The sequence below is a fragment of the Ochotona princeps genome, chromosome 17 (genome assembly GCF_030435755.1).
Source record: "Ochotona princeps isolate mOchPri1 chromosome 17, mOchPri1.hap1, whole genome shotgun sequence".
NCBI lineage: Eukaryota > Metazoa > Chordata > Mammalia > Lagomorpha > Ochotonidae > Ochotona > Ochotona princeps.
The window spans coordinates 33,977,629-33,999,336 of record NC_080848.1 but is presented as its reverse complement, the minus strand read 5'-3'; the positions used below and the strand labels follow the sequence as shown (position 1 = coordinate 33,999,336).

Sequence of the window (21,708 nt, the reverse complement as noted above, 5' to 3'; positions counted from 1 at the left end):
TGATAGTATAAAAACCTGTCACAGGCCCGGCATGGTAGCCTTTTGGCAAAAGTCCTTGTCATGCACTCACTGGGATCCCATAGGGGGGATGGATTATATTCTAGCTGCTCCACTTCCCTTCCAACTCTCTGCTTGTGGCCTAGGAAAGCAGTAGATGATGACCCAAAGACTTGGGACCCTGCACCTGCGTGGGAGACCCGGAAGAGCTCCTGGTGCCTGGCCTTAGAATAGCTCAGTTCTGGCCATTGTAGCCACTTGCGGAGTGAATCAGCAGACGGAAGATCTTCCTCTCTGTCCCCTCCTCCTCTCTGTATATCTGACTTTCCAATTAAAAAAAAAAAACAGAATCTGTCAGATTGGTTTTCTTTTTTTTTTTTTTTTTTTTAAGATTTATTTATTTTTATTACAAAGTCAGACATACAGAGAGGAGGAGAGACAGAGAGGAAGATCTTCCGTCCGATGATTCACTCCCCAAGTGAGCCTCAACGGGCCAATGCACACTGATCCAATGCCAGGAACCAGGAACCTCTTTCCGGTCTCCCATGCGGGTGCAGGGTCCCAAAGCATTGGGCCGTCCTCGACTGCCTTCTCAGGCCATAAGCAGGGAGCTGGATGGGAACTGGAGCTGCCAGGATTAGAACCGGCGCCCACATGGGATCCTGGGGCGTTCAAGGCGAGGACTTTAGCCGTTAGGCCACGCCGCCGGGCTCTGTCAGATTGGTTTTCTTTCTTTCTTTTTTTTTTTTTTTTTTTTTTTTTGTCAGATTGGTTTTCAAGCAATTGTTTGATTTTATATTCTCATTGGAAATGTAACAGAGTTTCAGTTGTTGCACAGCCTATCCAGCATTTGACATTATTAGGTTTCTTAATTTCAGCTACTCTACTGGATCTGTAGTGATGTGTCATTGTGGGTTTTCATTTGTAATTAATGTTTAACCTTTATTGAGATATAACTCATATGCAGTCAGCTGTTCACATTGACATGTGGTATTTTGGTGAGTTTCATTAATGCTGTATACAGTGAAACCACTCCATTTAAGATACCGAGTTACTTCTGTTACCGTCAACAGGCTGCTGTTGTACTGTTTCACCTCGGAACATTTATTTGAAAGACAAAGTGGTGGAGACAAGAGCGTTATATCACAGCAGCCAGGGCTGAGCCTTGCAGCCCATTTGGGTTTCCTATCAGGGTGCCAAGGCCCAAGTATTTGGGCCATCATCTCTTTCCTCCCAGGTACACTAGCAGAGAACTGAATCAGAAGTGGAGTAGTCAGGATACAGAGCAAGAGTAGTAGTTGATAGGGGATATGGGAGTCATGTGGTGCCCCGATTGGGTGCCAGTGCTTGGAGTTGGACGCTTAGCCATTTGAGCCATTGCAGTGGCCCCATACCCTTTTTTTAAAAAAGATATATTGGGCCCAGCGGCGTGGTCTAGCAGCGAAAGTCCTCGCCTTGAAAGCCCCGGGATCTCATATGGGCACCGGTTCTAATCCCGGCAGCTCCAGTTCACATCCAGCTCCCTGCTTGTGGCCTGGGAAAGCAGTTGAGGACAGCCCAAAGCTTTGGGACCCTGCACCCGTGTGGGAGACCCGGAAGAGCTCCTTGCTTCTGGCTTCGGATTGGCGCAGCACCAGCCCTTGTGGTCACTTGGGGAGTGAAACATCGGATGGAAGATCTTCCTCTCTGTCTCTCCTCCTCTCTGTATATCTGGCTTTCCAATAATAATAAAAATCTTTTTAAAAAAAAAGATTTAAAAAAAGATTTATTTATTTATTTATTTTTATTGCAAAGTCAGGAGGAGAGACAGAGAGAAAGATCTGTCCGATGATTCACTCTCCAAGTGAGCCGCAACGGGCCGGTGCGCGCCAATCCGAAGCCGGGAACCAGGAACCTCTTCCGGGTCTCCCACGCAGGTGCAGGTTCCCAAGACTTTGGGCCGTTCTCAACTGCCTTCCCAGGCCACAGGCAGGGAGCTGAATGGGAAGTGGAGCTGCTGGGATTACAACCAGCACCCATATGGGCAGGGACTTTAGCTGCTAGTCCCTCGTGCCAGGTCCCCCATACTCTTTTTAATGTTTGCCTTCAGCTATAGATGTGTGTGCTAATTTAGGTATGAATTTACCCATCTTTTCCTGTTTGCCTGCCATTAGCAATAGCAAAAGTATACTTACTATTTTCTTTTCTTTCTTTTTAAGATTTATGTATTTTATTACAAAGTCAGATATACAGAGAGGAGGAGAGACAGAGAGGAAGATCTTCTGTCCGATAATTCACTCCCCAAGTGAGCCGCAACAGCCGGTGCTCACCGCCGATCCGAAGCCAGGAACCAGGAACCTCCTCCAGGTCTCCCACACAGGTGCAGGGTCCCAAAGCTTTGGGCCGTCCTCAACTGCTTTCCCAGGCCACAAGCAGGGAGCTGGATGGGAACTGGAGCTGCCGGGATTAGAACCGGCGCCCATATGGGATCCCGGGGCTTTCAAGGCGAGGACTTTAGCCGCTAGGCCACGCCGCCGGGCCCGCTGATTAATTTTTAAAATAAAACAGAAGTATTTATTTCTCAATTCTTCATAAATGTTTTAGCTTTTGTTGTTTAATCATTTTCTTATAAGTCAAGATACGTCTGAAAAATCTGAGGATTGTAATGCACAATTCAAAGCAAAGCGTGACTTTTTAATGAGCGGTTTGCCAGATTTACTGAAACGACAAATTGCAAAGAAAGCTGCCGCACTGGATGTGTACAATACAGCGAGTTCCAGTTTCCAGAGAGTTGTTCATGTGCAACAAAAGGATGATGGTAAGTTTGTTCATACTGAATGTTTGCTGGTTAACTGTGAGAAGTAGTGGGAAACTAATTAAGTTGGTTAAATATCAGTCGATGAGACCAAAGTTGAAGTATTTTTTTTTTTAAGATTATATAATTGAAAGGCCAAGTTACGCAGAGGAAGGACTGAAAAAGATCTTCCATCTGCTGGTTCACAACCCAGATGGCTGCTACAGCTGAGGTCTTGGGCAGGCCAAAGCCCTCAGAGCCTGGCGCTCCATCCAGGTCTCCCACAGGACTTAGGCCATTCTTGTGCTACTCTCCTAGGCTCATTAATAGGGAACTGGATCAGAAGTGGCCCAACCAGGACTCAGAGCCGCTTCCCATACTCGATGCCAACACACAGGCAGCAGCTGACCTCCTGCCACAACACTGGCTGCTAAATATCTTTTTTTTAATTAAAGGTTTATTTATTTTTATTAGAAATGAAAATTATACAGAGGGGAGGAGAGACAGAGAAAAATCTTTTGTCTGTGGATTTACTCTACAAGTCGCTGCAATAGCCAGAGCTGAGCCAATCCAAAGCCAGGCGCCAAGAGCTTCTTCTGGGTCTCCCATGCGGGTGCAGGGGCCCAAAGCTTTGAGCTGTTCTCTACTGCTTTCCCAGGCCACAAGCAGGGAGCTAGATGGGAAGTGGGGCTGGGTCTCCCACACGGATGTAGGGTCCCAAAGCTTTGGGCCGTCCTCAACTACTTTCCCAGGCCACAAACAGGAAGCTGGATGGAAAGCAGGGCTGCCGGCATTAGAACCGGCATCCATATGGGATCCTGGTGCATACAAGGCAAGGTCTTTAACCACTACACTATTGCCCCGGGCCCATGGATATCTAGTTTGGCCCCTGTATGTACCCTACAAGGTGGAATATTGTTAAGTATACTGGCCACTTTCCAAATAAGAAACTGAGTTTTAAAATCCTGCTGTCACTGGAAAGGCTAGTAAGTAGATGAGTCTGGAATGGACTCCAGATTGGACTGAAAAGCTTCGTCTTATAGGGGCCAGCCTTGCATTGTAGCTGTCTGCAGTGCTGGCATGTGATATGGGTGCCAGTTTGAGTCCTGGCTTCTCCACATCCAATCAGCTCCCTGCTTATGGCCCAGGAAAGCAGCCAAGGATGGCTCAAGTCCTTGGACCAGATCTAGAGGAAGTCCCTGGCTCCTGGCATCAACCTCGCCCAATCTCAGCCACTGTGGCCATTGATGATTAAACTCAGCAGTAGATCTCTCCTACTCTAACTCTGCATTTCTGATAAATTGAATGAATTTACAAAAAAACGTTTTATCTTTAAACCAGAATGCCCACTGTTCCTAGAAGTTCGATTAAGACTGGTTTAAAAGGAAATGACGCTTTGGTCATGTTTCTTTGGTTTTACAAGTGTAAGGCAAGACTGGGTAAATTCTGTTCATTGAGTACTCATCTGTGGTTTGATAATTCTATGTTGATCCTGTATTCATCAAATCTTTTTATGTTTGCCTAACTGATTTTTAGTAAATGGGTTGTATATAAATATTGTTAATTAAGGTACTCTTTTTGCTTTTTTCAATAGGCTGCTGGTTGTGGCATCTGAAACTGCCCTCTTGTCCACTCTTAACTACGTTTAAGGAACTGACCACTAAAGTGAGGGATGTCTCCAAATGTGTTATTGCCCTTGGTGAATTTTCAACTTTGAATTCAAATGTGCAAAGTAGTAAATCTGTGGTAAGTATTAGAGAACTCCTCTCTGCAAGGTTCTCTCTTCTGGACTCTGAGAGGAAGACATTTTTTCAATATCTACTAATGTAACCAGGAATTTCTTTTTTCTTAGGGCCTACTTTTTAAAAAGGACCCCTAATTAGCGTTTTCATCTCTTTTAAATTCTCAGCTTTTAATAATATCTTAAGAATTAATCTTAGCCAAATTTGAAAAAATTTTAAATTGTATAGCACAATTACTATAGTCCAATAAATGTGTGAAGCACAAATAGTTGAATGGATGAAAATGTGAATGTGAACTAAGTCATTCCAAAGCTGTGTAAACTCAGCCTTTTTGGTGAATAAAGGAATCCTGCGTCAATAGCTTACTGTGGCTAGATCATGGTTGGTTAATGTTTTGATAAACACGAGTATATTGTGCATTTTATTCTTTATTGCAGCTTATGACAAAAAGGAAGGATTTTACTGAGGAAGTAAGAAATCTTTTGTTGGAGGAAATCAGGTGGTCCAATCCTGAATTTTCTTTGAGAAAATACTTTCCCTTGCTTCTGAAAAAGCGAATTGAGCACCAGGTACTTTCTGAGTGTCATGGTAAACAAGGTTAGTGATAATTATAATTTTAGTTTTGGAAACACTTAGAGTTTGCCTCAATTCGCATCAGCAGACATCCCCCAGAGAGCGAACTTTGTTCAGACAAAAGAAAACCATGCTGTACAATGCCCTTGCCAGCTAATGTGTATTGAAAGAAACCCCAAAAGGAAATAACTTAAATTTAAATAGCATGCACAAAAGTCAGTCTAAATATTAAATATAAGATTTACAGTTTGTTTTTAGTATGTCATATTCGATTCTTGCCTTTTTTCTGTTAAAAACCTTTTAAGATATTTGAGAAGTAGAAAGACTGAGAGTAAGTGAGCATGCATACTCCCATCCCATGGTTCATTCCACAAACACCTGCAATGATCAGGGGTACCCCAAGGCCAAACTCAGGAGCTGAGAACCCAGGCCAGGTCTTGCATGTCATTAGGTGCCTGGGACCCAGGTATATGAGCCATCACCTCTTCCTCCCAAAGTCTATATTCGCAAGAAGCTGGGATCAGGAGCTCAAAGCCAGTGCGGGGTGCAGGCATCTTAATCCTTGTCCTACCCACCAAGTCAAACATATGCTCCTGCCTTTTCACTTTAAAGTATTAAGGCTAGCATAATTAGGACCTGGCGCAGTAGCCTAAAATCCTTGCCTTGCGTGTGCCGGGATCCCATATGGGCGTCAGTTCATGTCGCAGCTGCTCCACTTCCCATCCAGCTCCCTGCCTCTGGTCTGGGAAGGCAGTGGAGGACAGCCCAAAGCCTTGCGACCCTGTACCCATGTGGGAGACCTGGAAGAGGTTCCACGCTCCTCACTTTGGATCAGCTTAGCTCCACCTGTTGCGGCCACTTCAGGAGTGAATTATCTCTCTGTCTCTCCTCCTCTCTGTATATCTGACTTTCCAATAAAAATAAATTAATTAAATAAATCTTTAAAAAAAAATACTGGCATATTTAGAAGTGATACTTAGATTATGGGGTATGTTTTTTTTTCCATTTGACTGGTTAGCACATGGCATTTCTTTAATTCCCAAAATAGAAAGTCTACAACTAGAACTGGATGCCATTCAAAAAGAAACCAAACGGAAACGAATTGAAACACAAAATTATAAGTCAAAGAGAAAGAAATCATGTGAATACTCAGAAATTCCAGAAAAGGAAAGTGGGAAGCCAGAAAAGCTTAACAGAAGAAGCACTTCCTCTGGGGTGAAGTCAGGTTCTCCCAGAGGTTTATGTCCTAAGGCGACCTGGAAGAAACAAACTGCCCTGAGTACAACATGGAAAGTGGAGCCAAACGCACAAGATATGGATGTTTTGATAATAGATGATGACAAAGAGTCTGGACCTGAAACATCTTCTGCTCCTGGTAAATTAAGTTTTCTCGCTGTGGTGTTAGGAGTCCAGACTTTTTAAGTTTCTCGTTCTTTCCTTCTGGCTTAATATTGCCAATGCGAAACCTCACTGATGAGGGGTGAATAGATAGCGAATAGCGAATAGATTAACTTCAAACAAAAACTTAGATCATACTAAACAGGCAAATGTTATTTTACAATTACTTTAGATGTATCTGACATGTTTCCATTCAGTTTACACAGCTTCGCCAAAGTATTCTATTGAATTTAGTTATCTGTTTATATAAGTATATATTATGCTTTATATTTGACATGACAAATTTCTGAGCATTTTTATCAATTTTTCTTTTGAGTGATTTCAATATAATCTCTGATCAGGGTAGAGGGATCCAGGAATCTGAGCTGTTACCTGCTGCCCTCCAGGGTCTACATTTGACAAGCTGGAATTGGAAATCTGAGCTAGGCCTCAAACCCAACTGGTCCTGTGTCAGACCTTACTATTCTCTTCTAATAAATTCTTCTGCATTTACTGAAGTTTTTTTTATTCCTATAATTCTTAATGGCATTTTGATTTTAAGTTTAATGAGAATTGGCAACTTTATAATATTTAGTTTTCTTGGCTAGAACTGTATTATCTCTGTTTAACCGGATTAATCTTGTAGAATGTTTCAGGTTTATATATATATATATTTTTTTTTTTTTTCATTTATTTGAACTGCAGAAGAATATAGAGGGCTAATCAGAGTGAGATATTCCATCTTCTGGTTCGCCCACCAATTGCTCGGAAGAGCTGGGGTCGGCTAGGCTGAAGCCAGGAGCCTAGAATTCATGTGGGGTCTCCTCTCTGGGTGGCAGGAGCCTGAAGCCTTGAGCCATCACTGCTGCCTTGCAGGATCGGCCCTAGTGAAGAACCGAATCATGAATCAGATGCAGAGACGTCAACACTCTGACGTGGGATTTGGGTGTCCCAAGCAGGATCTTAACCAGTGTGCCAGAACACTTTTCAGTGACCAAAAGGGCTATTTGAAGGGCATTCAGTCTTTGTTTTATAGACTGCTGGTTTTTATGGTAAAAATTATTTTGCTTGGCTTGCTGCGATAACATAGTGGCTAAAGTCAGCAGCTTGAACATGCCGGGATCCCATATGGGTGCTGGTTCTAATCCCGGAGGCCCCACCTCCCATCCAGCTCCCTGCTTGTGGCCTGGGAAAGCAGTCGAGGACAGTCTAAAGCCTTGGAAGACCCGCGTGGGAGACCTGGAAGAGTCTCCTGGCTCCTGGCTTTGGATTGACTCAGCTCTGACCTTTGGGGCCGCTTGGGGAGTGAACCATCCAAGAGAAGATCTTTCTCTCTGTATATCTGCCTTTCCAATTTTCCAAATTTTTTTCTTGAGGGGTTCTTAAATTTTTCAGTGTTTATTTTTTCAAGATTTTTTTTTATTGATTTTTTCCCCTAAATTTGAAAGGCAGATTTACAGAGAGGAGAGAGGGAAAGACTTTACGTCTTCTGGTTCACTCCCCAAATGGCCTCAAAAACTGGAGCTGAGCTGATCTAATGCCAGAATCCAGGAGTTCCTTCCGAGTCTCCCTTGCAGGTGCTGGGTCCCAACAACTTGGACGGTCCTCCTCCTCTGCCTTCCCAGGCTACAAACAGGAGCTGGATGGCAAGTGGAGCAGCCAGGACAGGAAGCAGTGTGCATATGGGATGCATAACTTGTTGAGCTATGATGCATCCTCTGCTGTGTATTTCTGTACTTTCATGAGAAATCACAGTGATCATTTATATTGAAAGGGACAGGCTTTGTGTGGATTAATTTAAATATAATTCTTAAGCTTTAAAGTGACATTTTTGTAATTAATGCATATAAATATTTCCATAAATGCTTATTGTTACATTGTAATAATAATGTTAAATGTCCAAGAATATGTTTGTTTTAATTTGTTTTTGGCTTTAGATTCTGGGATTGAAGACATGCTTTGGACAGAGAAGTACCAACCTCTAAATGCCAGTGAACTTGTGGGCAATGAGTTAGCTATAAAAAAGTTACATGGGTAGGTATTTTTAAAAGTTGAGGGCCCGGCGGCGTGGCCTAACGGCTAAAGTCCTCGCCTTGAAAGCCCCAGGATCCCATATGGGTGCCGGTTCTAATCCCGGCAGCTCCACTTCCCATCCAGCTCCCTGCTTGTGGCCTGGGAAAGCAGTTGAGGACGGCCCAATGCTTTGGGACCCTGCACCCGTGTGGGAGACCCGGAAGAGGTTCCTGCTTCCCAGCATCAGATTGCCGCGTACCAGTCCGTTGCGGCTCACTTGGAGAGTGAATCATTGGACGGAAGATCTTCCTCTCTGTCTCTCCTCCTCTGTGTATATCCGGCTTTCCAATAACAATAAAAAAATCTTAAAAAAAAAAAAGTTGAAGAATACTTTATGAACTTTGTTTTATTCATGTTAAACTTTATAATTAAAATTAATGTTACAAGGTAAAAATCTTTTTAGAAATAATTTCCAATGAAAGTATTTCCCTTTTCTTACATTTCTTCCCCTATAGAGGTAACCACTGTTGACACTTTTTTTTTTTTTTAAAGATTTATTTTATTTTCATTACAAAGTCAGATATACTGAGAGGAGGAGAGATAGAGAGGAAGTGGAGCTGCCGGGATTAGAACCAGCGGCCATATGGGATCAAGGCGAGGACCTTAGCCACTAGGCCACGCTGCCGAGCCCAGACACTTTTCTTTAAAATCTTGTTGAGAAACATCCAAAATTTAGTTCCTATATTTCTAACAAATAGTTGTATTGCTATTCTTCACATATTACATATTTCACATTCTTTCTATTATTTGTACTTTCAATAAACTTATGCATGAAGTTTACTGTGGTCTTTATTGACCACACTTAGGAATTAATATATTTTTTAATAGAAAAATGTTTTAGGGATTTGTGTACTTATTGGAAAGGCAGTTATAGAGATGAGGAGAGATCTTCCATTTCTGGTTCACTTCTAAAATGGCCACGATGGCCAGGGCTGGACCAATGTGAAGCCAGGGACTCCATCCTGGTCTCCCTGATGGGTGGCAGAGGCCCGAGCACTGGCCCATCTTTTGCTGCTTTCCCTGGCATGTCAACTGAAAGCTGCAAGGAGGTGGCGCAGCTGGCACTTTCAAACTAGAATTCATATGGTATTTCGGCATTGTAGACAGCAGGTTACCTTGCTGCACTAAATGCTAGTCCCTAATAGAAATATTAAATGATATGGTTGTATTGCCTGAGGCCTCATTGGAGTATCATGTAAAATGTGATATATGTGTCAAATCTCAAATTAGCTTTCTAGTATCTGAAAACTTCTGAATTCTAAAGCTGTGTGATCCAGAAGCTTTTGTAGAACTGTGGAGCTTCAGTTATGTCTTCAGTTCATGTCTTCAGTTGGTTCTGTTCTAAGTAATTGCCCTGTTTTTAATTCTTTTAATCCTTAGACTAATACTAAGAGGATAAAGACTGACAAGTTGTCTTCATCTTACTGATCAACAGGCCATGAGATTTGTACAGTCACACAGCTAGAAAATGTTACTGTTCTAGAATAGAGCTGCATCTTTTTGCATTTAGTTACAGTTGTGTATTACACACATTTCATGTCATCATACAATCTGCCGCAGTTCTTTTTGGCTGCTATGTCCCGATTTATGAGTACATATCCCATAATGTTTTTTTCCTCTACTGGTGGACGTTTGTCTTTATCTTTCCCTTTTATAGTTAGTATAAACCATGTTGCAATGACTGTTCCTTCACATATAGTCTTGTATACTTAGCCAAAAATCACTTCATTTTCGAAAGAGTGCTCATGTCAAAATATTTTTCTATTTAAGTTAAAGCACTTAAAGTACACGACACTGTCTCACAGCTCCCCCAACAGTCATTTTAATAAAAGGTTTAAGACATCTCTGTGTTTTGCAGATTCCTTTCATTAATATACATTTTTTCTGGCAGTTGGTTAAAAGACTGGAAAAGAAGAGCTGAATTGGAAGAAAGGCAAAATTTGAAGGGAAAAAGAGAAGAGAAACAAGAAGGTATTTTTCATAACTTTTTCCATCACTAAACATTTTTAGAGTTAAGATTGGCTGAACATTTCTACAAAGTTTTAATAGGTTTTTTAAAATTTGGTTTTCTAGTTTTTGTAGATTCATTGTCCAGGATTTCTTGAGCAGTGGGTTTTGTGATATCTAACTGATTTCTTCACGCTTATAATTTCTGTGCACCTAACTGGTCTTGCAGACGTTTCGAGTACCTTGGACTTTCAGGGCAGTTCGGATGAAGAAGAGGGTCGTCTCTGTAATACTGTTCTGATCACAGGGCCGACGGGCGTGGGGAAGACTGCCGCAGTGTACGCTTGTGCTCAGGAACTTGGCTTTAAGGTTAGTAACAAGTACAGTGTAAGCTTTATGGAACAGTCACACTTGAATTGAAGTAGGACATTCATATGTTCTTCTTTTAGATATTTGAGGTGAATGCGTCTTCCCAGCGTAGTGGTAGACAAATTCTGTCTCAACTGAAGGAAGCTACGCAGTCCCATCAAGTAGACAAGCAAGGGGTAAACTCACAGAAGCCCTCTTTTTTCAATACCTACCACATCGGCAGATCTCCAAGTAAGTACATCTTGCCTTTTGAGAAAACAAAACCTCATGAAGAAACTTTGTCAGGGTTGTGCCATTCATTTTTCTAATTTTCATACATATAGACATGCTTTTTCCCCCCTAGACTATTTTAAAATAAGTTTAAAGACTGTCATATGGGCTCAGCAGCATGGCCTGGTGGCTAAGGTCCTCACCTTGATCCCATATGGCTGCTGGTTCTAATCCCGGCAGCTCCACTTCCTTTCTGTCTCTCCTCCTCTCGGTATATCTGACTTTGTAATAAAAAAAATAATAATAAAATAAATCTTTAAAAAAAAGAAAAGACTGTCATAGCGTTTTGCCCCTATACGTATATACACAATTGTGATAATTTTTTTTAAAGATTTATTTATTTTTGGTGGAGTGTCAGATTCACAGAGAAAAGGAGAGATAAGAGGATAAAAAAAAAAAAGATCTACCCGCTTGTTCTCTATCTAGGCAGATGCAACAGCTGGAGCTAAGCTGATCCAATACCAGGAGCCACCTCTGGGTCCGCAGTGCGGGTGCAGGATCCCAAGGCCTTGGGCTGTCCTCCACTGCCCTTCCATGTCACAAGCAGGAAGCCGAAAGGGAAGTGGAGCAGCCAGGACATGAACCGGTGACCACATGGGTTCCCGGTGCATGCAAGGAAAGGATCCTAGCCACTAGGCTATTGTGCTGGGCCCAATAAGGTTTTTATTTATTTTTATTTATTTTTTTAACATGGGTGTCAATATGCTAATCAGGTCTTAGAAAATATAATTTACATTCCTTAAGATCATCCAAGAAAGTCTGATGTCCATTTTCCATTATGTCAAATGGTTTGTTCAAGTTAGATCTCAGCTTTTATTATGATTTTCTTCCTTCCTTCCTTCCTTCCTCCCTTCCTCCCTCCCTCCCTGCCTTTCCTTATTTCCTTCCTAGGAGACAAGAGCTGCTGTCTCCTGGTTTACACCCTAAATGCTATTTGGCTGGAGCTGGAGGCAAAAGCAACAGTCACAGCCTTGGTCTCCCACCTCCATGGCAGGAGCCCAGCGGGGCGTGCTGTGACTGCTGACTCCCGGGTCTGCACCGTGTGCAAGCTGAAGTCAGGAACTGAAAGTCAACCCAGGCAGGTCTCTTAGCTGCCAGGCTCAGTTTCTTTTCTTTTCTTTTTTTTTTTTTTTTTTAAGATTTATTCATTTTATTACAGCCAGATATACAGAGAGGAGGAGAGACAGAGAGGAAGATCTTCCATCCGATGATTCACTCCCCAAATGAGCCGCAATGGGCCAGTGCGCGCCAATCCGATGCTGGGAACCAGGAACCTCTTCCTGGTCTCCCACGCGGGTGCAGTGTCCCAATGCACTGGGCCGTCCTCGACTGCTTTCCCAGGCCACAAGCAGGGAGCTGGATGGGAAGCGGAGCTACCAGGATTAGAACCGGCATCCATATGGGATCCCAGGGCATTCAAGGCGAGGATTTTAGCCGTTAGGCCACGCCGCCGGGCCCCAGGTTCAGTTTCTGTTCTCTAAAATCTCTTAATCGTTCTGTCAGTTCCCTTATTCCTTTCTTTTCATGTTATTTCTTTGTTGAAGAACTTGAGTCACAGAATTTTGTGTTGATAATTGTATTTTTTTTAAGATATATTTATTTTTATTTTTATTGCAAAGTCATATACAGAGAGGAGGAGAGACAGAGGAAGGTTTTCCGTCCGATGATTCACTCCCCAAGTGACTGCAATGGCCGGTGCTGCGCCGATCCAAAGCCAGAAGCAGTAACTTCCTTGCAGGTCTCCCACATGGGTGCAGGGTCCCAAAGCTTTGTGCCATCCTCAACTGCTTTCCCAGGCCACAGCAGGGAGCTGAATGGGAAGTGGGGCTGCTGGGATTAGAACCTGTGCCTGGGGCCTGGCGCGATAGTATAGTGATTAAGGTCCTCGCCTTAAACACACCAGGATCCCATGTGGGCACCAGTTCTAATCCTGGTGCCCTGCTTCCCATCTAGCTTCCTTTTTGTGACCTGGGAAAGCAGTTGAGTATGGCCCAAAGCCTTGGGACCCTGCATCCACATTGGAGACCGAGAAGAAGCTCCTCGCTCCTGGCTTCAGATTGGCTCAGCTCCTGCCGTTGCGGCCGCTTGGGGAGTGACCCATTGGATGGAAGATCTCCCTCTCTGTCTCTTCTCTCTGTGTATCCGCCTTTCCAATTAAAAAAAAGAGAAGAACCTGTGCCCACTTGGGATCCTGTGCAAGGCAAGGGCTTCAACCACTAGACTACTGTGCCGGGCTCACTAATTTTTTTTTTTAAGATTATTTTATTTCGCTCTCTCTCTTTCTCTTTTATCTCTATAACTGTGTTTAAAGCAGTAATTAGATAGATAAATAAATAAATAAATAAATAAACCTTTTTACAAAAATGAAGTGGAACTGCTGGATGTGAACCAAGGCCATATAGGGTGTCTGTTTCCTAGAGTATGGCTCTTCCTACCACGCTGTGACTATAGCCTCATCTTTGTCACTAGAGTTTAAGCAATTTGATTGTTGTAGCTTCTTTTCATCCTTTTTCTTTTCCTCCCATGTATTTGAAAGTCAAAGTTACAGAGAGAGAATCTTCCATCGGCTAGTTCACTCCCCAAATGGCTGGCTACAAGGGTCTGGGCCGGGCCAGGCCAGAGCCAAGAGCTGCGTCTGCATCTCCCACATGGGTACAGAGGCCTGTATCAGAAGTGGGGAGGCCAGGACCCGAGCCTGTGCCCATCTGAGATGCCGATGCTGCAGGCCATGGCCCAATTGCTGTGCTTGTAGTTGATTGAATTTCTTGGATGTTTGGATTTATACTTATCACCAAATATGGGTCCTTTTCATACCTTCTTTGTTTCTACTTATCAAGTACCCCTTCTTTCCTCCAAATCTTTGAAGGTGTAGAATCCAGCAACAACTGTTTCAATGCATGTGTATCACTTCTGTCATCTTTACACTTTCTGAGTTGATTTTCCCCGTGATTGAATTTTCTCCTGCATTCTAGGTTGTATTGTCCTGCTGCGTGAATACCTGATGAGTTTGTGTGCTCCCATTGTTGGGTATGAGCATTTCTGGAGTGCTGTCTTTATTCCTTTTTTTTTTTTAAAGATTTATTTATTTTTATTACAAAGTCAGATATACAGAGAGGAGGAGAGACAGAGAGGAAGATCTTCCGTCCGATGATTCACTCCCCAAGTGAGCACAACGGTTGGTGCTGCGCTGATCCAAAACCAGGAGCGAGGAACTTCTTCCAGGACTTCCATGTGGGTGCAGGGTCCCAAGGCTTTGGGCTGTCCTCCACTGCTTTCCCAGGCCACAAGCAGGGAGCTGGATGGGAAGTGGAGCTGCCAGGATTAGAACCGGCACCCATATGGGATCCCGGTGTGTTCAAGGTGAGGACTTTAGCCACTAGGCCACGCCGCTGGGCCCTTGGAGTGCTGTCTTTATTCCTAAACTTTATTCTGCGATGTAGCCAAGTTTCTTAGAGACACTTTGTCTTCAAGGATCTGTTCAGCAAGTCCGTAGCAACATTAAATGTAAGCCTTATTTTGAACTGTGGATGGAAGAACTTTCTATGTCTTCCCTTTTTATAAATCTCATCTACCTTTCCAATAAAAACAAATCTAAAAAAATGGATATCTGTCTTGTAATCTATATACTTTCTAGAATTTATCTCTAGATGCAATTTGTTTTTGACAGAAAAACTAAACTCCCCTAAGAAAGTTGTCACATCTCCAAGGAAAGTTCCTCCATCATCACCTAAAAGTAATGGACCTAAACGAGCACTGCCCCCCAAAACTTTGGCAAACTACTTTAAAGTATCTTCTAAACCAAAAAATAATGAAGAAATAGGAGCAGTTTTGGAAAATAATAAAGGTAAGATATTGATGAACTTTTATGTAATGAGTATTTAAAAATTTTAGTAATGCTGATTGTGTACAAGTAAGAACGAATTTCAGAAACTCCTGCTGCTACCTTACCTGTCTTACAGTCCTGAAGAAGGGGTGTGTTGATATTTTGTTGCAGGTGTTTTTTTTGGAGAGAATGTGGGTGGGAGAAATTGAGTACAAGTTCCTCATCTGCTGGGTCACTCACTCACCAGATGCCTGCACTAGCTGGGAAACTGAAGCTGGAGCTGGAAGCACAACCCAGATGTCCTACGGGTGAAAAGCCCCAGTCACTTGTCATCACTGCTACAGCTCCTGCTCTGTACCAGTAGGAAGCTTGCATTCCAGAGCCATAACCAGGATCTGGACACTGACGCTGAAATCTAGGAGGCAGGCATCTCAACCAGCATCTTACCTGTTGTTACCATTCTTTCTTTGTATTTGTTTTATTTGAGAGAAAAATTAAATATCTGCCTTTAAATAGGCTTGGGGCTGGGCCAGGTGGAAATAGAGGATCCTCCTGTGTGTGACAGGATCACAATTACTTGAGCCATCACTGTTGCCTCCTGGGATCTGTGTCAGTGTGAAGCTAGAGGTAGGAAGTGAACCCAGGCTTTCTTGTGTGGGACAGGAGTATGATAACTAGCATCTGAACTACTGAACTAATTTACACAACCCTGTTTTATTGATTATTTTTAAGATTTATTTCATGTGGGCACTGTTCGTGACCTGGCAGCCTTGCTGTGGCTGTCGGTTCCATTCCGGTGCCACAGCATCACCATCGATGCCATGCAGCTGGCTGCCTGGGGGCTTCCAGTTTGGGGTCTTGGAGACAAAAACTGGGTGTGGGATAGGGAGAGAGTTATGTATTTGAAAGACAGAGTTACATATTCCATTCATTGCTGATTGACTCCCTGATTGGCCACAGTTGCCAGACCTGGGCCAGACTGGAGCCAAGAGTTTTATTCAGGTCTTCCATACGGGTTCAAGGGCCTAAGCAATTGAACCATCCTTGATTCTTTCCCAGGCATCATAGCAGGGAACTGGATCGACAGTGAAATAGCTCCAAGGGGAAGGGGGAACATGGTAGTGTGGTAAGGTAAGCCACAAACTGTGCTGCTCGCATCTCATATGGGTGTCAGTTCATGTCCCAGCTGCTCCACTTCTGATCCAGCTCCCTGCTGCTGGCCTGGGAAAGGCAGGGAAGGCTGGCCCAAAACCTTGGGCCCCTATACCCATATGGAAGATCTAGAAGAAGCTCCTGGCCTTTAACCAGCCCATCTCTGGTTCTTGGCAGCCATTGTCTCCGTCTCTCTCTTTAGCTCTGCCTTTGCAATAAAAATAAATTGATTTTTTAAAAGGTGTACTTATTTTTATTGGAAAGGCAGATTTATAGAGAGAAGGATAGACAGAGAAAAGATTTTTCAACCGCTGATTCACTCCCCAAGCAGCCACAATGGCCAGACTGAGCCGGTCGAGCCAGGAGCTGCTTCTGGAACTCTCGTGGGTGCAGGGTCCCAATGCATTGGGCCGTACTTGACTGCTTTCCCAGGCCACAAGCAGAGAACTGGATGGGAAGTGCAGCAGCCAGGACACAAACAAGCACTCATATGGGATTCCAGTGCTGCAAGATGGAGGACTTTAGCCAGTTAAGATATCACGCCACTCCCTCCAAAATAATAACTCTTTAAAAAAAAAATGTAGAGGGCCCGGCGGCGTGGCCTAGCAGCTAAAGTTCTCGCCTTGAAAGCCCCGGGATCCCATATGGGCGCCGGTTCTAATCCCGGCTGCTCCACTTCCCATCCAGCTCCCTGTTTGTGGCCTGGAAAAGCAGTCGAGGACAGCCCAAAGCTTTGGGACACTGCACCTGCGTGGGAGACCCGGAAGAGGTTCCTGGTTCCCAGCTTCGGATTGCCGCGTACCGGCCCGTTGCGGCTCACTTGGGGAGTGAATCATCAGACGGAAGATCTTCCTCTCTGTCTCTCCTCTCTGTATATCTGGCTGTAATAAAATGAATAAATCTTTCAAAAAAAAATGTAGAGCAGCTAGGTCTCAAACCGGTGCCCATATGGGATGTGAGCACTGCCTTAGTGGCTTAACGTGTTGTGTCACAGCACCAGCCCCCTGTTTCAGTTTAATAAAGGATTTCAGTTTGAGCTTACTGTTTGGAAATATCCAGTGTTCTAGCAAAAGTTGATTTTTACCTGTGATATTAATATAATTTCTTTGTACAGAAATTGAAGACAGTTTTGAACAGAAGCAGATTATTCACATGAAGTCTACAAATGCACTGACTAGAGATTTTGGAGCTGAGGAATCCAACAGAAGAAATGCAACATCTCTTATTCTTTTTGAAGAGGTAGGCTAAAAATGACACTTCAGGATAAAAACTAATCTTAAAGATTACTCAGTGTTTTCTTTCTTTTTTTTTTTTAAGATTATTTACTTTTATTGGAAAGGCGGATATACAGAGGAGGAAAGACAGAGAGGAAGATCTTCCGTCCAATGGTTCACTCCCCAAGCGGCCGCAACGGCAGGAGCTAAGCCAATCTGAAGCTAGGAGCCAGGAGATCTTTCAGGTCTCCCACGTGGGAGCCGGGTCCCAAGGCTTTGGGCCGTCCTCAACTGCCCTCCCAGGCTACAAGCAGGGAGCTGGATGGGGAGCGGGGCACCAGGATAGAACCAGTGCCCATATGGGATCCTGGTGTGTGCAAGGCGAGGACCTTAACCAGTATGCTATCACGCTGGGTCCCTCAGTGTTTTCTTTTAAAGTTGTAGTGTAACAAAGAATATTGGGTAGCTTGTATTTATTTGAAATTAGAGCAAATAAAATCAAGTCTAGAAGTATTTTTCAGGAAGATAATTAATATACTTCATGACTAGTTATTCAGTGATTATTGAAATATTCTGATTCATTCTAAACCATTTATTGGTGACTATTTCTTTGGTTTTAATGTTTGGTATTTGATAATTTTAAAAATTTGTTTATGACGTTCTATAGACTCAGTTCTGAAATATTTAACTCTGTCCCTGTAACAGACAAGATTTACGTATATACTAACTGATATCCAGTAAGTTTTGTCGCTTACCACATGAATATTCTAATAAATGGTTTGCAGGTTGATGTCATTTTTGATGAAGATGCTGGGTTTTTAAATGCAGTCAAAACATTCATGGCAACAACTAAGCGACCTGTAATCCTGACTACAAGTGGTAGGTAACACTGATTTAAGTATAATTCTTGTACTTTGTTAAAATATTTTGTGAATGATGCTAATTTCTTAAGTGTTCCCCCCACTTCCCGGAAAAGCAGATTAGAGCGAAGCAGAAGCAGAGATAAAGATCTGTCTGCTGATTCACTCCCTAAGTGACCACAGTGGTTCAAGCTGAGCTGATCTGAAGCCAAGAGCCAAGGGTTTCCACTGAGTCTCCCATGCAGGTGCAGGGTCCCAACGCTTTGGGCCATCCTCTGCTGCTTTCCCAGGCCACAAGTGGAGCAGCTGGGACCCGAACGAGTGCCAATGCATACAAGGGGAGAATTTAGCTACAACGCTATTGTGCTGGACTCTGAGAATGCTGCTAATTTCAGTTAGGAATGTTCATTTAGAAATCAGTTAAGGGGCCAGTGCTGTGGCAATGTAGACTAAGCACATTTGGGAGGTAGCACCATATGGGTACTAGTTCAAGTCACAGCTGCTCTGCTTCCGAGTCAGCTCCCTATCTATGGCCTGGGAAAGCCGTAGAGGATGACTTGAGTGCTTGGGCCCCTGCACCTGTGTGGGAACCCTGGGAAAAGCATCCGTTTTGGATGCTGGTGCCACAGAGTAGAGGATTAGCCTGGTGAGCCGTGACACAAGCCCCGCAAGTGATCTCTTAACCTGCCCCAAGTCTTGTTTTCTGAAAGGGGGTGGAGCCTGCATAGAGCTTAAACTATAAATCATTAAAATTTGCAAATAAATAAAACTTAGTGATTTTAATGCTTAACAGTTGAATGTATTTTTCTCTATAGATCCAACATTTAGTTTGACGTTCGATGGTTGTTTTGAAGAAATCATTTTTAATACTCCTTGCTTGGTAAGTTTTAAATTTTTCTGATTATGTATAGGTGCTTTGAAATTACTGTATTTTTTTTTTTTTTTTAAGATTTTATTATTATTGGAAAGCCGGATATACAGAGACGAGGAGAGACAGAGAGGAAGATCTTCCATCCGATGTTTCACTCCCCAAGTGAGCTGCAATGGGCCGGTGCGCGCCAATCCGAAGCCGGGAAGCAGGAACCTCTTCCAGGTCTCCCACGCGGGTGCAGGGTCCCAATGCATTGGGCCGTCCTCGACTGCTTTCCCAGGCCACAAGCAGGGAGCTGGATGGGAAGTGGAGCTGCCGGGATTAGAACCGGCGCCCATATGGGATCCCGGGGCTTTCAAGGCGAGGACTTTAGCCGCTAGGCCACGCCGCCGGGCCCTACTGTATTTTTTTACTGTTATTTCAATAATTTTACATTGTTAATTAGGGTGGGAATGATGAAGGATTAGGGGAAAACAGGTGAAACTGACCATTGTTTCCAAATTTTCTTTTTCTTATTCCTGTGTGTGAGGGAAGGGAGGCAGTAAAGGGAAGAAGTTGCATCCAGCCTCCCAAACGCCTCAGTACCTAGGGATGAGAAAGGCCCCTCAATGTCACCCCAGGCTTCCCAGTGTGGAACAGTCTCAAATGTTTTTGATAATTCTGAAATGCGGTTGATCTCGCCACTCCAAGGATGAGGAAATCCTTCCAAAGTCAATTTGCTGAACATATTTATAAACTACTCCAGCCAAGCCTTGACAACAAACATTTGAGCGAATGGAGACTCTGGGGTGGACTGTATCAGCAAATTTTTGTATTTTTACTATACTCTAATGTGCATTCAGTTTTTTTCCAGATTAACAGTACTTATTGAAGTACTATCTAAATTGTTAAAGTACACTTGTCTTGCACACAAAAGTCAAAGGTAGTCATCTCCTAGATCAGTCTGTTGGCATTTCCATCATTTCCAAAGGTTCTGTCACCCTTTCCAGTTAAACAAGCTTCCCTGTAAGAATAGTGCTGTCTTTTCTTTTATTTAATAACGATGAGCAATGTAGTGAAATTGGCTGTGTGTACATTGAATTATGAACTTTAATGCAAGCCATTATTATAGATGGTTCTCTGATGGCTGTATTAATTTGTATGTCCACTAACAGCATGAATGTGTTCACTTTTCTACACACCCTTGTTAGTATTTGTTACTATGTTTTTGTTTAATCATTTATTTATTTTACTTGAAAGACAATTTTAGTGTGAGAGATGGAGAGACAAAGATCTTCCATCTGCTAGTTTACTCCTCAGATGACCACAACTGCCAGATCTGCACCAGTCCAAAGCCAGAAGCCAGGAGCTTGTTCCAAGTCTCCCACATTTGGGCGGGGGTGTAAGGCATTGGGCCATTCTCTGCTGCTTTCCCAGGCCATTAGAGGGAGCTGGAGGAGAAGTGCAGCAGTTGGAACACAAACTGGTACCCTGTGGGATGCCGTACCACAGTCAGAAGTTCACTTTTATGAGCAATATGTATTTTTTTGTCTACTCAGATGTGCTGCCCTTTGATTAACTGGATTGTTTTGTTGTTCTTGAGTTTCTGAAGTCTTTATATATTCTGGATATTAATCCTTTGTCAGATCCAAACTTTGCAAATATTTTCTCCAGTCTGTTGTATCTTATTGTGCAGAAGCTTTTCAATTTGATAGAATTCCATTGGTTTGTGTTTGCTTTTTTGCTGTTACGTTTCCTTTTACTGTCTGTCTTGTCTGTTGATGGTGTTTTTAAATCCTATACATCGGCCCCTAGCAGCTTAAGTCCTTACCTTGCATACACCAGGATCCCATATGGCCACTGGTTCTAATCCCCACAGCCCTGCTTTCCATCCAGCTCCCTGCTTGTGACCTGGGAAAGCAGTTGAATATGTCCCAAGGCTTAGGGGACCCTTCACCCGTGTGGGAGACCTGGAAGAAGCTGCTGGCTCCTGACTTCAGATCAGTTCAGCCCCAGCTGTTGCGATTGCTTGGGGAGTGAATTGGCAGACGGAAGATCTGCTCTGTCTCTTCTCTCTGTTTATCTCACTTTCCAATAAATCATAAATTAAATATATATATACATATTATATATATATAAAAATATATATATCCAGAATATATATATTCTGGACCTAAGCATGGTGGCCTAGTGGCGAAAGTCCTTACCTTGCAACTGCCAGGAACCTGTATGGACGCTAGTTTGTGGTTTATGCCCCAGCTGTTCTACTTCCCATCCAGCTCCCCGCTTGTGACTTGGGAAATCAATAGATGGCCCAAAGCCTTGGATTCTTGCACCTGCTACTGGCTTCGGATTAGCTCAGGCTATTATAGCCAATTGGGGGTTAAACTAGTGGATAGAAGATCTTTCTCTGTCTCTCCTCCTCTGTAAATCTGACTTTCCAATTAAAAATAAAATTAGGGCCCAGCGCAGTGGCCTAGCGGCTAAAGTCCTCGCCTTGAACGCTCCGGGATCCCATATGGGCGCTGGTTCTAATCCCAGCAGGTCCACTTCCCATCCAGCTCCCTGCTTGTGGCCTGGGAAAGCAGTCGAGGACGACCCAAAGCCTTAGGACCCTGCAACTGCGTGGGAGACCCGGAAGAGGTTCCTGACTTTGGATCAGCGCAGCTCCTGCTGTTGTGGTCACTT

At 43.4% G+C, this 21,708-nt stretch overlaps 1 protein-coding gene and 1 non-coding gene across 2 annotated transcripts in view; both read left to right on the top strand.

Annotated features, from left to right (window-relative positions):
• Window positions 1–21,708, top strand: part of ATAD5 (ATPase family AAA domain containing 5) — a 45,724-nt gene that overhangs the window by 17,214 nt on the left and 6,802 nt on the right. The window contains exons 7-18 of the mRNA XM_058675796.1: window positions 2,610–2,794; window positions 4,365–4,516; window positions 4,950–5,109; window positions 6,134–6,460; window positions 8,400–8,496; window positions 10,427–10,506; window positions 10,712–10,851; window positions 10,932–11,082; window positions 14,789–14,965; window positions 17,211–17,335; window positions 18,096–18,189; window positions 18,986–19,054. Coding sequence (XP_058531779.1) covers window positions 2,610–2,794; window positions 4,365–4,516; window positions 4,950–5,109; window positions 6,134–6,460; window positions 8,400–8,496; window positions 10,427–10,506; window positions 10,712–10,851; window positions 10,932–11,082; window positions 14,789–14,965; window positions 17,211–17,335; window positions 18,096–18,189; window positions 18,986–19,054 — 1,757 coding nt within the window. The remainder of the gene's footprint in view (window positions 1–2,609; window positions 2,795–4,364; window positions 4,517–4,949; window positions 5,110–6,133; window positions 6,461–8,399; window positions 8,497–10,426; window positions 10,507–10,711; window positions 10,852–10,931; window positions 11,083–14,788; window positions 14,966–17,210; window positions 17,336–18,095; window positions 18,190–18,985; window positions 19,055–21,708) is intronic.
• Window positions 15,690–15,814, top strand: LOC118759722 (small nucleolar RNA SNORA54). The gene has a single exon (XR_004996375.2). It is a non-coding gene; the product is annotated as a small nucleolar RNA SNORA54 (small nucleolar RNA).